A 16,817-nucleotide genomic window follows, 5' to 3' on the forward strand; every position below is an offset into this window, starting at 1 on the left:
AAAATAAAATACACAGAGTACGGGAGTGGGACATTTCTTCAATTAATTTTATCTATGTCATACAATCATATAAGAGTGACCAAGGGAAAAAAGCTTTGCATAGAGTGTAGCTCTGACAAAGACACAACCACAAACACCCCACACCTGCCGGTCAGCTAGCCAGTCAATGGCCAGTGACAGTCAGGAAGTCTGCTGGAAAATCTTGACAACCAGTCAGAAAATCAACAAGTCAGTCAATGACCAGTGACAGCCAGAAAGTCACTAACGACAGTCAAGCAATGAGCCAACAAGTCAGTCAACCAGGCAGCCAGTAGCTAGGCTGTTGCTGGCAGGGCGAGGGCAGTGAAACATTCTGAGCAGTGGATTAAACATTCTGATACAAAACGTGTGAGAATGACTGAAACACGGATGCAACTTTCAGATTAGTCACAAAGGTGGCAGTGTCCTCTGTGTGGCAGTGTGTGTGAGTGTGTGTGTTTCGATATGGTTAAGGATGGTGTAACATTCGATGGTGGTGTCATCTTTGTAAGAGATTTAGGAGAGAAATGGAGAGAGAGAGAGAGAGAGAGAGAGAGAGAGAGAGAGAGAGAGAGAGAGAGAGAGAGAGAGAGAGAGAGAGAGTGAGAAGGCTGTTTATGGCCCCCAACCTTTGGTACATTCAGTGCAAATACTTAGGAGCACTGCAGAGGCATGTCTATCAAATGACAAAAAAAAATGACTAAATGATATGGATGGAGAAAGGGTTGTGTGTGTGTGTGTGAAAGAGAGGGAGTGAGATAGAGACAGACACAGAAACACACAGATGTATGCCTGTGTGTCTGCATGCCTGAAATAGTGTTATGTGTGCTCCTTACTGTAATTGTGTGTGTGGGTGTGTGTGTATGTGTAGCTGCACCCGTATGTGTGCACGTGTGTGTGTGTACGTGTGCAGCTGTTGGTTACCTACTATCACGGTACATCCACCTTCATATGTAAACAAACAAGTGTCATCATGTCACAATCCTCAGTCTGCATATCAAAACATTAGTTAGATTAATGTACTCAACATGGCCCACTTAGCAAAACAGGGCAGTATTACAATCTATACGAGGAAAAAACTAACATCGGTAGAAAGTGTCAGACACTCAGTAGATAAGAGAAGGAGGTTAAAAACACAACAAAACTGTAAAACTTGAAGGTTTTTTAGGAGCGTTCCTCAATCTTAGCAGAGTAGGTTGACAAAAAGCAACAAGGATAAGATTACGCCCTAATTATGATAACTAAAACATTGACAAAGTGTTGCGGAAGATAACGCCAGTTTACTGTTCTGTCTGAGCCTAGTTCCATGATTCATCCAATCAGAGCTGCAGACTCCCATGGTGAGTCATCTGAGGGCTGCTGCTGTTGTTGGTGCACTGATACCTCCAGACCACCAGGGGAGCCACCCTCTGGTAATCACTGTGAGCTCAGGCACAACCTTCTGAGTGTACTCAGTCCCAGCAGTGTGTGTGAGTGTGTTTCATGGAGTCTATATTCCCATTGTCTTGGATGTGGGTTCCTCTGTAGCTGTTGACTGATGTCGGGAGGAGAGACAGCCCCCAGGACTGGGTCAGGGGTCACTCCAGTCCGAAGGTGGAAGTCTCCTCCACAGCAGTAAGCATCTTCTCATACAGCATGGAGAAAGATGGGTACGGAGGGAGGTCCAGACGGTTGAAGCAAGTGTGAGCCCTGGACACACACACACGTTTGATATATTAGACCACCGTTCCTAAGTTAACATGAGTTGCCAGATACTAGAGGTAGGGTGAGGGTGTATTACCGGGGTAAGGAGGTGACCTTGCCCCACTTCTCCACACAGAACCTGCGGGGTCCATTGCTGCCACGCAGAGAAGCAAAGCCTTCATAGGGAATACTGGAGGTGCCTGTCACAAACTAGAGACAGAGAGAGAGGGAGAACAACAGACACACAGACAGAGAGAGAGCAAGAGATTGTTCTAATCATTGACAGCAAAGGGAAAGCAGGAAATAGAATGAGAGAAGAAAGTGGAAGAATATGTACACCCCTCCCAAACACACACACACACCTGCAACAGTCTTAGTCGCTGCTCGTTGTTGAACCTCTCCACCGCTGCCCAGAACCACCTGATCACTATGTGGTTGTCATGGTAACCTGAAAGGCAGACAGTGCAAGGGATTAATCAATAGTCATCCTTCCTGTCCTTCAGATCTGCTCCAGAGCTGCCCCCCCCATACCTCCTCTATACTCTGTGTTGTTCCTCCAGTCCACCAGGTCGATCTCAGCCGTGCCAGCAATCACCAGCTCCAGCTCCCGAGCATCGAATACTGACACCAGCCTGGCATCCACCACCTGGTAAGACACACACACATTATGCCCCCGTATTCTAGAAGATCTGAGACTAGAGGGCTGGGCTTTTTAGAACCTCAAATCCAGCCGGTCCGTTTTCTAGAACCTCCAAACCAGGCTGACGATGTTCTAGAACAGACTTGAACAAACTGACAGTCACCTTTAGACTACCCACTGCATCCTAGAACCTCTAGACAAGACTGACAATGTTCTAGAACCTCTCGACCAGACGGACAGCCTTCTAGAACCCCTGGACCGGACTGACAGTGTTCTAGAACCCCAGGCGGCTCACCTCGTAGAAGCCCCGGACCAGGCTCTCTGTCTGTTGCACCACGCCCCTCTCGATGCGCCACTTCACCATGCGCTCCATGTACTCCTTCTTGTTCTTCTCCGTCACTGGGATGTTGGCTCCACCAGGCTTCAGCTCCCGCTCCGTGATCTACACACACACACACACACACACACACACACACACACACATTAGAACACCTCTTTAAAGACGATGACTTTGTTTCTATGGCCATAAGGCTGTCTGTGTCTGACCTGTCCGAACACCTCCTCGTTGACGGTGAAGGTGAGCTCCAGGGAGTCCTCGATGTCGTTGTCCTTCATCCACTGCAGGCTCTGGTGGAACTCCTCATCCAGGTACTCCAGATCACTCAGCTCACACATGCTAGGGACACAGGACTGTCGTTAACATTGGGTTGCATGCGTGTGCGTGCGCGTGCGTATACTGTATGTGTGTGTTTGCGTGTATGTGTACGCATGTGTGTGTGAGAGAGTGTTAGGGTGTGTTTACATGCGCAGCAGGCCCTTGTAGAAGGGTCTGGTGAAGAAGGCATCTAACAGATACTGGTGGATCAGGGTCAGACCCAAAATACGACCACTGAACCTGAACCTGAGAGGGGCGAGAGAGGGAAACAGAGAGGGAGAAAGAGAGATTAATTTACTGTATGTTTTTGTTTTCAGTTTTACAATAAAAACTACCTACAAACTACAATTCCAGTGTCATCTTCTCCCATTCACTCCCATCTCTACACACACACACAAACACACACACACTTTCTCCCCAGGTCTTACCACTCATGGTGGTTATCTACGAAGGCTGACATCGGGCTGATCTGCACGGTGTAGGTGTCGTTGGCTGAGTACTCAAACAGACCATAATAAGGGTTGAACAGCTCCCTGGAAACCAGGAAGAAGAACTCCCTGGAAGGACCACTGTAGTCCAGCCTGGAACACACAGACACACACCCACACACATTGACACATTGGTGGATTGTATCTGTGAGACCCTCGACCAAGCGTTCTTTCAGACTGCCCCCCCCCTGCTCACCCCTCCTCCCCTACAAAGCTGACGTAGAGCTTGCTCCTCTGCAGGTCTTTGCGGGAGTAACACATTATCTGGTTGAAGGCATCTTCCAGCAGGTGGTCCCTACGGATGATCAACCTGGAGGGGGGGGGGGGGTACGTTAAATCCGTGTTTTCCAGAATCGGGACTTAGAAGGTGAGAGGATCTCGGCATTTCAAATTCAAGTTCCACATTTTTGCCATTCGCAACAAGTACAAGTACACTGGAATTCTTTGGTCAAGTTCAATCACTGAAATAGGGTTAGGGTTAGTATAGGGTAGAAGATGGCCCCTACTTGAGTTTGCCAGGGCCCTGGCCGTAACCCTTGGTCTCCAGCTTCCTGTAGAAGTTCCTCAGCTTGGCCTCAAAGTCCCTCTTATACGGGGCAGGGGCCCTGGCGTTGGCTCTCTGGGTACCTGGGGTGGACAGAGGGAGAGAGAAAGGGCGAGAGACCGAGGTTGAGACTCTAAAAAGGCTGGGTGAGAAAAAGAGAGAGAGAGAAGAGAGACAGTTCTCACCAGGTGAGTTCTGAGGGGAGGATACAGGTGATCCTCGCGGTGAGTGGCAGTAGCTGGGGTGCAGTAAGGAATGGGGAGGGACATACGACATCACTTCCTCCTCAAACAGGCTGCCACAGGAAGACCAGAGAGTCGGTTGACTAACAGTCTCAGAAAGACTTCAATAACATTAAACTGTATATGTGTCTACCTGCCTGCCTGTCTGCCTGCTTGCCTGCCAATCTGTCTTTCTGCCTGCCAGCCTGCCTGTCTGTCTATATGTCTGTCTGACTATCTGTCTGTCTGTCTGTCTGTCTGTGTGTCTGTCTGTCTGTCTGTCTGTCTGCCTCACCTCAGCAGTATGACCAGGTCTGCATCTCCTGACAGTCTGGCCAATCCTGATACTCCCTCATTCCGAATCAGCTGCACCTTCTCCCTGTAGACACACACACACATATATATATATAAGGATTTTAGAGTTGGTGTGTATACAGTTTGTGTACGTACAGTGTGTGTGTTGGCGTGCAGTCAGACCTGAGCGAGTGGTTCCTGATAAACTCTGGCTGTCTCTCCTGCAGAATCTCAGTGATGTTGGGCTGACGTAGAAATGCCACAATCTTGTCATTGTAAGCTGAGAGAAGATTGGAGGACAGGTTTTTTGAGGGAGGGGTCAGTGCTGAATTAGGTCCTGATTTCTCCTGATTCTAGAGGTTATGGAGTAATAGTATATGGTAGTGAGAAGTGTTGATGTGCGAAGTGTTGACATACATTACATTTACATTTAGTCATTTAAGTACAGGGACATTCCCCCCGAGGCAAGTAGGGTGAAGTGCCTTGCCCAAGGACACAACGTCATTTGGCACGGCCGGGAATTGAACTGGCAACCTTCAGATTACTAGCCCGATTCCCTAACCACTCAGCCACCTGACTCCCACCTGACATACTGATACTGAGGAGAATGCGGTGTGTGTGTGTACTCACCCACTGGTACCATGTCTTGGTGTTGGCCGCGGTTGACAGAGCTAAATGTGCTGGAGGGCCGAGGCAAGACTGGAGGCCCAGAGTGACGAGGGTCATCACTCACCTGGATACCCCCGCACACACACACGCACACAGAGGATTGAGTTGAGTAAGCGTACCATACTGTGTGTGTACGTGCACTGTACACGTGTGTGGGTTTGTTGGTCAACAGGAGTGTGTGGGTGTCTGTCTCACCATGCGGCGTGGGCTGACTTCCCCTGCACTGTGGCTGCGTTGACGTGTCAGGTGTTGGCGGTGTGCCAGCAGGCCGGCAGGGCGGGCACTCTGCAGGGGCAACCGAGGATCGATGAACGTGGTGGCACGGCAGTTATGGTCCACAAAGAAAGGCTGTAGACACACACACACACACTCTAACACATGCTAGAGCTGCTTGAGAGACACACAGATCTATGGAGCGAATAGAGGCTTGTACCAGGAGCAGCGTCCTCTACCAGGTATGTGTCTTGTACCAGGTGAGTATCCTACCAGGAGCAGAGTCCTGTCCGGTATATGTCCTGTACCAGGTGTGTGTCCTGTACCAGATGTGTGTCCTGTACCAGTCCTGTACCAGGTGTGTGTCCTGTACCAGATGTGTGTCCTGTACCAGTCCTGTACCAGGTGTGTGTCCTGTACCAGCTGTGTGTCCTGTACCAGGTGTGTATCCTGTACCAGGTGTGTATCCTGTACCAGGTGTGTGTCCTGGACCAGGTGTGTGTTCTGTACCAGGTGTGTGTTCTGTACCTGTACCAGGTGTGTATCCTGTACCAGTCCTGTACCAGGTGTGTGTTCTGTACCAGGTGTGTGTTCTGTACCTTGCCAGTGTGGTCGTGCTTCATCTCCCAGCCCCTCGGCAGCTCCAGCTGCTTGTTGGAGAACATGTTGAGGAAGGTCACCAGGTCACGGTTGTGCTGGTAACGCTCATAGTGATGGCCGTCTCGCCGCACCTTACTGATCATGTGCTTCAGACAGGCGTTGGTGGTGAACATACGGTAGGCACTCTGGACACACACACACACACACACACACAGTTAGATTTCCTCTTCCAAAAAGGATACTCGATTGTGTGTGTCTATTAATTGTGCCTGTATGTATGTGTGTGTTTGGTGTGTGTGTGTGTGTGTTTGGTGTGTGAGTGCATGGCGTTTGTGTTTCGAGTGTGTGTGTGTGTGTATGTGTGTGTGTGTGTGTGTGTGATCTTACAGGGTTGGAATGCAGCACAGTGAAGAAGTCTGGGCTGGTGAGGAACTTGGCGCTGGGAGACTGGAGGAGCAGAGACAGACGGGACCTGGAGCTGGAGGGGACCACCACACCATCCCTCCGGTACTCTGGAACACACACACCATAAATACAGGTTTTCAATTCAGGGCACCAACATACAGTAAAGCAGACTAGCTAGTTTAACTACATCTCCCAAGATGCACTGGGAGGCTACCGGGTAGGGTGGGGCTTGTCAGGTCTGGCTCGTCAGGAGGCAGATCATTTATCGGCTCCTCTGTCCTCTCATTGGTCATTGTCCGGTGGATGCTTTGGTACCTGAGAGAAGAGGAGGATGGAGAGAGAGAGAGAGAGAGAGAGAGAGAGAGAGAGAGAGAGAGAGAGAGAGAGAGAGAGAGAGAATGTGAGTGTGCGAAGATACATATGGGTGTACTCTATGTATATATGCAGGTGTGTGTGTGTGGTCCTGACCGTCTATTGAGCTGCTCCATCTGCTGGATGGAGTCGGACCTCTGCAGCAGCTGGGGTGCGGGGGGGGCGGTGGGTCTCTGCCAGGTGGTGGTCCTGTTCACATGGTCCACGTAGAAGATACGACCGTGACTGTCGATACGAGCCTCCCAGTCTGAACACACACACACACACACATCGGTACACACAGGTAGTCATTGTTTAGTACAGCAGTTTAACGAGCACAGTCACACACACAGATATGTGCCTCCCAGGTGTCCACACACACACACACTTACTGGGAGGAAGGGCCTCTTCCACCCTCTGGTATCGGCTGATGTCATGACGGACAGAAGGAAGAGAACGGACAGACTGGTGACCGTTCACTGCAGCCCCTGTGACACGCACACACACATACACACACACACAAGTTTACAAAAGTCAAGTCTGAACAGTCCCCAATACAACCATCCAGCTCGAGTAAATCAAGTTCACCTATAGTCCCGGTCTCACCTGGCTCTCTGTCCATCTCAGCCACACTGGGACAGGGCTCCGTAGCCCCACCCGGCTCGGCCGCCCCCGCCCCCTCTGCCTTAGGCACACCCCCAGAGGCCTGCATGCTCTGCCTCCTCTGCCAGATGTCCCCGCCCTCCTCCTCTTCATTGGTCCTCCCTTCCGATGCCCCTCCCCCACCACCCTGGTCAGCGATGTCACCGACTCCTCCCACCTCTCTGGTGCAGGACTCCGCCCCTTCCTCCTCAGCCTTGGGAGCTATTTCCTGTATACTCTCCCCTTCCTGGTAGAACAGAATGTAAATTAGGGGTGGAGCAAGGGAAGGAGGGAGGGGTGTAGAGACTGGAGAAAGAGGGGGAATGTTCAGCATAGAAAGTTACCACATATATTCACTAGAGCCAATGCTGCTACCCTTGGGTCAGCCTGAACTTTTGTATGTTAATGAGACATGGAGAGGAGGTGTAAAGGAGGGGAGAGGAGGTGGAGAGGAGGGGAGGTGGAGAGGAGGTGGAGTTGAGGGGAGAGGAGGGCAGGTGGAGAGGAGAGGAGGTGGAGATCTCACCTGTCTCTCTTGAGCTGCCTGGGTAGCAGGACCAGGGAGGGAGGTGCTGGCTGTCCTATCAGCTGGGGTGATCTGGCTACTGCTCTCTGGCGCCCCCAGGGCTTCAGGTGGAGCAGCAGCACCGGCTTCACAAGCCGGAGACCGTGAAGAAGAACCAGCCTCAGCTTCAGATGGAGCCTCCATCACGGAACTAGCCTCTATCTCAGCCCCAGCCCCGACCCCGGCCCCAGGCCCGGCCGTGTCTCCCTCCCCCCCCGCCTGCCCCTCTCTACCTTGCTGTCCCTGCTCAGAGACCACGGGGCTCCCCCCACATGCCTGCACCCCATTGGCCAAGCCTGTCTGCGCCACAGCCTTCCTGCCCGGCTGCGATCGGTCCACGTGTGGCTCCGCTTCCTCATCCTCGTCAGAGTCGATGTGCAACATGGCCGACAGCCGTGTGTCCGTGGGGAAGCTGGAACGTAACCGTGGCGACGCCCCACCCAGAGGCCCCACCCCCCCCGGAGCCTTAGATGCCTCAATGGCATCCAGGTAGTCATTCAACGAAACCTGCCGGTGGGTGTGGCTTCCTGTGTTCGCTCCTTCCAGGACCTCCTCCTCTCCTCCCCCCTCCCTCCAGACTTCCTCGTCCATCTCCCCAAGCCCCTCCCCGTTGCGCAGACCCTCAGCCAATAGCGAGCTTTCAGAGCCGGTGGGGGAGGGGCCCCGGTGGCGCGGGGCGGGGTGGAGCTGGTCCTCATCGTCTGACGGGCTGCCAGGGTCCCCGTTGCCTGAAGCCCCCAAAATGGAGCCCAGCGCATCTGGAGAGGCCTCTGATTGGATGAAAGAAGGGAGGGATAAAGACAGGGAGGGACCGAGATTTGATGACAAGCACACACACACTCATATAAACACATCCAAACACACACACTCATATAAACACATCCAAACACACACACTCATATAAACACATCCAAACACACACACTCATACAAACACTTCCACACACACACGACTCTTACAAAAATGTCTACACAACACACAGGCTCTAGTCTCACCGTCATGCCCGGTGGAAGTGATCCTGAACTGCAGCTGCCCACTGACATTGTCCGTGGGCAGACGGCGAGACAGAGGGTAGCTGACACACTGCTCTCTGAGGACACACACACACACAGCTCGATGAGGATCGATAGGTAGTCAATATTGATGAGATAATGACAAAACCATGTGTGTGTTTGTGTACATGTGTGTCTGTATGCATGTGTGCATATGTGTGTGCGTGTGTCTGTGTGTGTCTGTACGTACTCTGCTGCAGGCCTCTCTAAGAGCCTCTGCACAGGGATGGTCAGCTGACCTAGGAAACGCTTGATGATTGGTCGACTCTTGGCAAACTTATCCTTCACTTCAATTTCCAGCACGTCAGTCATCAGAGCCACAAATGTATACTTCTAAATAGACAGGGATGGGGGGATGGAGGTCAAAGAGGAAGAGGGATGAAGGAAGAAAATAAAGGAAAGAAACATAAAAGGTAAGATTACAAAAATAAGCTACCAAATGTTTCATCCAAGTCAAAATCCCCCCTCCAGACAGGTGGGTGCCAGACAGGGTGTGTGTGTGTGTGTGTGCCCCACCTCTCCGTGCCAGACAGGGTTGGTGTGTGTGTGTGCCCCACCTCTCCGTGCCAGACAGGGTTGGTGGTGTTGGTGACGATGGCGGAGCGACGTTCTTGTCCGTGGTGTGTGAACGCCGGCAGGCCCCGCCTCCTGCCAGGCTGGATGGACATCTTCAGGTACGGGTCAGGGTTGAAGAACATTCCCTTCTTCAGACCCAGCGCACGCAGGTCTGCACACACACACATACAGGAGTCATTCATTCACACGGAACAGAGTCAATGAGTTCCACACCTCCAAATGACTATCCCCCTCAGTATTAAGCAACTATAGACAACAGGATAGGAATACTGCTAACAGACAGGATGAAAGATGATCAATCATTCAATCCGTATGTTAATCTGTTCCTGTGGGTTGGGGTGTGGGCCCTGAACCCTGACCCCAGGACTCACCTGATAGGGTGAAGCTGACCAGTCTACGACAGTGCTCTGTCACCGATTGGCCCTCTGCTTGACCCTCGGCTCCCACCTGATCAGGAGAGAGCCAATGAGAGATCAACTGGGATGATGGCACTCAGCAGTTTCACAGACCAACCCGGGCCTCTTGCCAGCCAATCAGGCGGCAGGATTAACACCCTCGCTATTTCATATCATATTAATACGGAACAGCTGGTGACATTGCTCCCAGGGAACACACACACACACACTGACCGTGACTCCAGGGTTTTTGACCGTGATGCAGGGTGTTGTAGCTCTCAGGGCTCCACTCACTCCATGGTAGTACTTAAAACAGATCTTTGTCTCAGCTGGAGAGAAAATACACACAACCACACACACACACAACGGGCATTAAAAAATACTGCTTCCACATGAGCCCATGTTCATACAACACACACACACACAAACACACACACACACTCACGCTCCATGTAGTTGGGTCCAGGCTCCAGCCTCCAGACGATCTGGCCCCGCTGGGTTCCGTTCACCCCACGGTTCTTGGAGTCCCACACGTTAGCAGGGCACGACTCATCTGGAGAGACAAACACGGCAACGTCACGCTAGCGTCACAACAAGAACACGCTACAAACATGCTAGCTACAGAGCCAGCACAGCCCTGACAGGTGACACACACACACACACATAAGGAAAGGAGGAGGAGGAAGGGAAGATTAAAAGAAAGGACCCTGTCTAGTAAGGCTGCTGTTACTCAGACTGACCCCCCCTCACCCCCCCACCCCCCCCTCACCAATGTGGTATAACCCGATCCAGTCCGTGGCATCTACTTCCTCCTTGATGTCCCAGGAGATGACCAATGGGCTCTGGAGGGCGTGGCCTAGTGTGAACTGGTAGGTGGAGGCGGTGAGAGAGGACCGGCTCTCGGACGTCACCAGGTCCGTGTCGCTATTGGCTCGCTGCAAGCCCATAGGCTCCGCCCCAGACTCCCCAGACCCTCCCCTGGACCCACCCCCTTGCTCTGATAGGCTGCGGAGGTTCTCGGGGCTGATGGTGTAGCGCATGTGCGGACTCCGCCTTTGGACCACCATCAGGTGCTCCCGCGCGGAGGACGCAGCTGTCGCCATGTTCACGGAGGAAGAGGGGGAGGAAGGGGGGAGGGTCGACGGATGAGGGTGTGGGTGCGAAGGGTGGTGATAGTGGTGATGGTGGTGGTGATGATGGTGGTGAGTGGGGGAGTGGGAGGGAGGGTGGGAATGGGGGTGGGGGCGGGGGGGGAGGACGGCCGTAGCGAGAGAGGGGCGAATGGTGGAGGCTGGGGGGGGGTGGGGCTAAGTAGGGAAGGAGTGGAGATCGTAGGGGGAAGGAGGAGGGGGGGACGCCGGTAGCTGGGCAGGACCAGGATGGAATAGACTCCCCCAGGAGCAGTCCTCAAGTCTGGCTCCCACTGATCAGCACATCCTTCCCTGAACGCCCTTGTGCCCCTGAGCAGGGCACTGTCTTGTAACTCCAGGGGCGCTGCCCAGTGGCTAACACTCTGGTTCTCTTGACAATGGTAAAGCTTTCAGGTTGTCCCCGTTTCCAATTTTTGTGTCTTCTTCTTGCTTTTTCTGTCCTCTTCCTGCTTCTTGACTCACGTCCTGGTTTTTGCTTCCTCTTTCTCTTTCCTGTGTCCAGATGTTGTCCAACAACGTGGTTTTTCTGCCTCTGCTGCTAGCTTGCGTCTCTACACACAATCCCTACAGCAGCTGAGGGGAAACGGAGTGGAGGAGAGGAGAGGTGGAGGAGAAGAGGAGAGGTCTGTAGAGAGGGTGGGGGGTCCACAGTTGGGTGAGTCCTGCTGGGTGGGGAGGGGGGGGTGAGGTAAGTCCAGCCCGGATGGAGAGATGCCAGAGGGAGGCTGGAGACCTGTGAGAGAGGGAGGGAGAGGCAGAGGGTGGGAGAGAAATGGGACGGTCAATATCACACGGCAAAACATCCCACAGAACCAAGCTCCTCCGTCCAGTGAGTCAGGAGAAGGAGGAGGTGGGTGAGGATGGGGAGATAGAGGAGGTGGGAAGGAGGAGGGATGGTGAGGGAGGGAGAGAGGGAGGGAGTTGGGGGAGACAGTAGAGTGCTAGGGGGCTGCCTATCGCAGAACCGTACTTTAGACCAGGCTGCATTAGTAACACTTAGATCTATTGATCCTACCTCTGCTTCCTCTTTCAGCATATCTACCTTCGGGTCCACCTCTCATTTCCTCTCTTCTTGCTCTATGCCCCCACCCCCCACCCCCCTCCCCTCCCTTCCATCTCTATATCTCATCCTCCTTCTATCTCAATTACACTGTCGTTCTCCGGGCCTTGTGTTGCCATGGTGAAGGCTGATTATGCTGGTTCACACTCAGTCAGCACCCTAAACATCAATGTCTCTATCCACTCTGTCTCCCTCGGTTTACCAGTTCTCTCTCTCTCTCTCTCTCTCTCTCTCTCTCTCTCTCTCTCTCTCTCTCTCTCTCTCTCTCTCTCTCTCTATCACCCTCTCTCTATCACTCTCTCCCTCCCCCACTCCTGCTATGCCTCAACTACCCTACTGACAGCAGTGCCTGAGAACGCTAATTTGGGAGACACTTGGGAATGGTGTGTGTGTGTGTGTGTGTGATGAGGGGGGTGGGGGGGGGGTCAGGCTGGACAGACACAGGAAAGGTGGTAGGGGCTGGAAGGAGAGTTCTATGGTTAAGCAAAGGTCACTGAATGATTAATATGGAGAGTGTCTGAGATCGAGGGGAGGTGAGAATCTCTCAGCAAGACGGTGATTAACAATGTACAGTGTGTGTGTGTGTGTGTGTGTTTCCTCAGGCTTATTCTGTGGTTGGTCCCACACTCACACACATACACACACCAATGGTGTGTAAGTACTGGCAGGAGAGAAGGCAGTATTGAACAATACTGAAGGTACACATAGAGAGGTGGAGAGAGAGAGAGTGTGTGTGCGAGAGAGAGAGACATCAGCATCACTTTAAAAATAACTCAAAGGCCAGATCTGAGTGTAGCGCAGAGAACCGAGGCACACGTGCCCTCATACTGTATACTACATGCACACACACACTCTAGCATACACACAAACAAGAAACACCATGCTGGCAAATATGGCACCCGTGCACGCACACACACGCAATAGGTGTGTCCTTGATCCTGGTTGAGGATTAGCAGGAGAATGGGGGGATTTTGTGTTCACAGTCCTCACTCTTAATCCTTGTATTACACAGCTCAATCTGACCACGCTCCGCCCTGCGCTGACCTCCCTCCTACCCCCCTCTCTCTTCATCTCTCTCCGTCCCTTCGGTCCGTTCCTCTCTTTCCATCTCGCCTTACATCTGACTCCCTTCCTCTTCATCTCTTTCTCATCCTCCGTCTCTGATTTTCTGTTCCTCCCTTGGCTCCTCTCCATTCCTCACCTTCTCACGTGGACCATGTTCTTCCTGCTTAATTGTCGAGACCTTCTGTCCTCCCTCTCCCTCCTCCATATCCTTTGGAGTGTGTTTGTTGCGTGGCCTATAACCCAGGGTCGGCCACATGCAAAGGCCTCTGGGAGACGGGAGATGCAGTACAGCTAAGGAGATGCTTAGCCCAGATGCGCGCGCACACACACACACACACCACACATACCGAAAGACTCCAGAGGTGCTGGCGCCATGGCTGTCCTCAAATCATCCAGGCAGCTCAGCTAATAGCGATTCACAGGTTAGTCTCCCCTATGTGAATATATACGCCAGTCCTGTATAGTAGAGCTTAGTGTTGTGCCTTCGTGGGCCCTAGAATGATAAGTGAATAAATATGTTAGTGATATCAGGATGGTAGCCAACCTTTGTTAGGCTATTTATACCATTTGAAGGCTGCGATATATATACCCTGACACCAACAAAATTCTTTCTCTCACACACACACACACACACACACACACAGGCGGTGATATTAATGGCCGAGCACTAACAAGCCTGAAACTAAACACCCAGCAACTGACCCATATCTCTGTGTATCTCTGTAGTGGCACCACATTTTAAGCTTTATTTGAATTCACAAATTACTCATGTTTCAATTCTGATAAAAAAGTTCCCAGAAATACCAACACTTATGGATACTGATAGCTTCATCCCTCCTCGCTTTATATTGGGCACACCTAGAATCTGAAGGCCATTGAAATGTCCCTTGGCTGCCAAATATAAGCACCAGGAGCCTGCACCTGTACCCAAGGTCCTACATGTGTAGCGACTGTTTGATACACACACACACACACACACCATGGGAAAGAACAAGGGGAAACAGGGACGGCAAAAGGGCCAGAGAGGAGCTACTGTATGTGATCACACGCACACATTCTTTCCCAGGCCGTGACACACAGGAATGCAGTGGGAGGGGGCTCTCACAGGAAGTTCTACATTGTTCTCCAATCACAGCTCAGCTATATTCGTCCTCCCAGCAGCCCCCCTCTTCTAGGCCCCCTGCCTGTATAAACCATCCTGGGATCCATTACAAAGGGTGCACTTGATTTGCCTCCCAGTCGGAAGTCATAGAATAGACCTATAGTTTTAACACCACCGGGAAGGATAAATCAAATGTGTTACATATACCCTATTTATTAGCTAATTGTATTTTCGTCAGGCCTGTCTAGCATGAACACAGAGTGAAAGATGCTATGAACCAAGAAGCTTCTAGGTGTAGGAGCACATGCTCAACAGGAACAGGAAGTGACCTCATATGGACCAGGCGCATTCAAGGGCTTACTACTAGGGAGTTTAGTCAAATATTCCACCGGACAGCAATAGAAAAAACACCTGTACCATCTTATGATTGGTCCGTTTATGCAGCTTGCTGAGAAGCCCCGCCACTGACGAATTAGGCTCCTCATTGGTTCTAGATCCTGCTCTGCTCTGTTACTTTAGGCCATTGGCCTGGGGTTAAGGACCTACTCAGCCAATCAGGGCAGTACCACATCACATCCTGTTCCTGTGGTTGCAGAGCCATCAGACCTCCTGGCTCCATGTTCACGCACATCAGATCGGCCAGACACACATCACTGATCCGATAGGACTAGATGTGTTCCTTCTGGGAAGAATGCTGGGACTAGGTTTGAGACTTCCTGGTACTCTGGGAGACCTCACGTGTGTGTGTGTGTGGTAGCAGTACAGGTACAGTAAATAGGTTTCATGATATATGTAGCCTTTCTCTAACCGGACCACGCTATAAAATCAACCTGACAAATTATTTATGAAGTCCTCCTCTCTATCTTCTCCCTGGAGACGCAGCCCTCAGTAGGCTTTATACTTACTTAGCTTCTGCATCTCTCAGCCTGCCTGTCTACCAGCTCACCTGCTCCCTCTGCCTGCATCATCTTCCTGTCTACCAGCTCACCTGCTCCCTCTGCCTGCATCATCTTCCTGTCTACCAGCTCACCTGCTCTCTCTGCCTGCATCATCTTCCTGTCTACCAGCTCACCTGCTCCCTCTGCCTGCATCATCTTCCTGTCTACCAGCTCACCTGCTCCCTCTGCCTGCATCATCTTCCTGTCTACCAGCTCACCTGCTCTCTCTGCCTGCATCATCTTCCTGTCTACCAGCTCACCTGCTCTCTCTGCCTGCATCATCTTCCTGTCTACCAGCTCACCTGCTCTCTCTGCCTGCATCATCTTCCTGTCTACCAGCTCATCTGCTCTCTCTGCCTGCATCATCTTCCTGTCTACCAGCTCACCTGTTCTCTCTGCAGGCATCACCAGCTGTCTCAGACTGGATCACCAGGCCTGAGATACAGCCCCAAACAAACTGCTAGCGTCTATTTGTGTGAGGCTACCTCTGATAGGTAATATATGCCTGATAATAAATAATAACCTAATTGTTGTTATTATTATTATTACGCAATGTCTGGGATGATCAAAGCCATCATAGTAACTGTATCCATCCGGATTACTTACCTAATACAAAATAAATTGCATCAAAATGTAACCCTCTTAACAACGCAATCTGTTTCGAGTTGATATTGGACTGACATTAGAAGTGTGTATAGCCTATCTAATGTGTTTAGCCTATCTAATGTGTTTTCACTCTAGCTGTCACAAACGCTGCTAGTGTCTGCCAGCGCGAGCCCCCGGTATGAAAACAATAACCGAATCCCAGAAATACATTACGTAAGCGCACTTTTACTCTTATTACTTACCGTCAAAAGAACGGTGAAAACCCCCGTTCTAATATGTCACGAAGCATCAATCACGCCCTCACATCAACATGTCACACGGTGGATTTGGTTTTCATGACCGGACAGCGTCTCTGACTCCCGAGATTTGGTCATGGAGGACAGCCCGAATAGGGCCGTACCCCCGACAATCTGTCAGCTTTCTGCCGGGGATCCAGCTCTCCTCGGCGGCTGCTCCCTACCGCTCCCACACGTTGTTTCTCCAGGTTCGGATAGAAAAACGGGATGAACTGGACTTTCCGTTACACGATGCAAGTGATCCGTTTCCCAGTGAGTTATTAACCGCTTGTTACAGCGATTTATTTTTGACAGCGCCCGTGTAAGTGGAGACAGTCTTCATATCTTATTTATTTTGAAGACTTCACATCCGCCGACCAGTTTCCGTTCCACCGGTCACTATGGAGACCTTCCCAGTTCAGTGTTATCCTGCACGGTTTAGAAACGTGCATGATGCCAGACGTGAACAAATAGAACACATATTTCAACAACAAAAAAGAAGAAAAAAGACAAAGAAAGCCGGAGAACTTTACGAGAGCTCTTACCAAAAGGCCTGCGAGATCATTGGGCTATGGTCTGACGTTTGCGACGGCGGCATCTGTACCGAAA

The 16,817-nt window shown here is 51.5% G+C and overlaps 1 protein-coding gene across 2 annotated transcripts; it reads right to left on the reverse strand.

The window, feature by feature from the left end:
* Positions 1-18: 18 nt before the first annotated feature.
* Positions 19-16,727, reverse strand: hecw2b (HECT, C2 and WW domain containing E3 ubiquitin protein ligase 2b). Of its 2 annotated transcripts, XM_062447735.1 has the most exons (30): positions 16,176-16,727; positions 10,781-11,895; positions 10,457-10,564; positions 10,246-10,340; positions 9,988-10,063; positions 9,598-9,767; positions 9,231-9,373; positions 8,984-9,078; positions 7,950-8,758; positions 7,388-7,670; positions 7,174-7,269; positions 6,899-7,049; positions 6,645-6,745; positions 6,413-6,537; positions 6,025-6,210; positions 5,408-5,560; positions 5,174-5,276; positions 4,727-4,823; positions 4,545-4,628; positions 4,214-4,323; positions 3,991-4,111; positions 3,681-3,794; positions 3,425-3,577; positions 3,144-3,242; positions 2,888-3,017; positions 2,637-2,783; positions 2,233-2,347; positions 2,064-2,149; positions 1,799-1,911; positions 19-1,707 (listed from the first exon to the last, which is right to left on the reverse strand). In XM_062447735.1, the coding sequence occupies exons 2-30, from the start codon at positions 11,112-11,114 to the stop codon at positions 1,596-1,598; spliced, it is 4,509 nt and encodes a 1,502-aa protein (XP_062303719.1). In that variant the 5' UTR covers positions 11,115-11,895; positions 16,176-16,727; the 3' UTR covers positions 19-1,595. The 2 variants fall into 2 exon arrangements, with proteins under 2 accessions (XP_062303719.1, XP_062303720.1); XM_062447736.1 differs by lacking the exons at positions 9,598-9,767; positions 9,988-10,063; positions 10,246-10,340; ... (1 more) ...; positions 10,781-11,895; positions 16,176-16,727 and adding an exon at positions 9,557-9,575.
* Positions 16,728-16,817: the final 90 nt, after the last annotated feature.

The sequence above is a fragment of the Osmerus eperlanus genome, chromosome 21, assembly GCF_963692335.1.
Source record: "Osmerus eperlanus chromosome 21, fOsmEpe2.1, whole genome shotgun sequence".
NCBI lineage: Eukaryota > Metazoa > Chordata > Actinopteri > Osmeriformes > Osmeridae > Osmerus > Osmerus eperlanus.

What these genes read in the sequence shown, in the direction of transcription:
- hecw2b (XM_062447735.1), bottom strand. Translation starts at nt 11,114, where the DNA reads ATGGCGACAGCTGCGTCCTCCGCGCGGGAGCACCTGATGGTGGTCCAA. An exon ending in AAGTCAGCCCACGCCGCATG is followed by an intron (nt 5,277 to 5,407) that starts GTGAGACAGACA and finishes GGGGGTATCCAG; the next exon opens with GTGAGTGATGACCCTCGTCA. An exon ending in AGCTTTGTAGGGGAGGAGGG is followed by an intron (nt 3,578 to 3,680) that starts GTGAGCAGGGGG and finishes TGTGTGTTCCAG; the next exon opens with GCTGGACTACAGTGGTCCTT.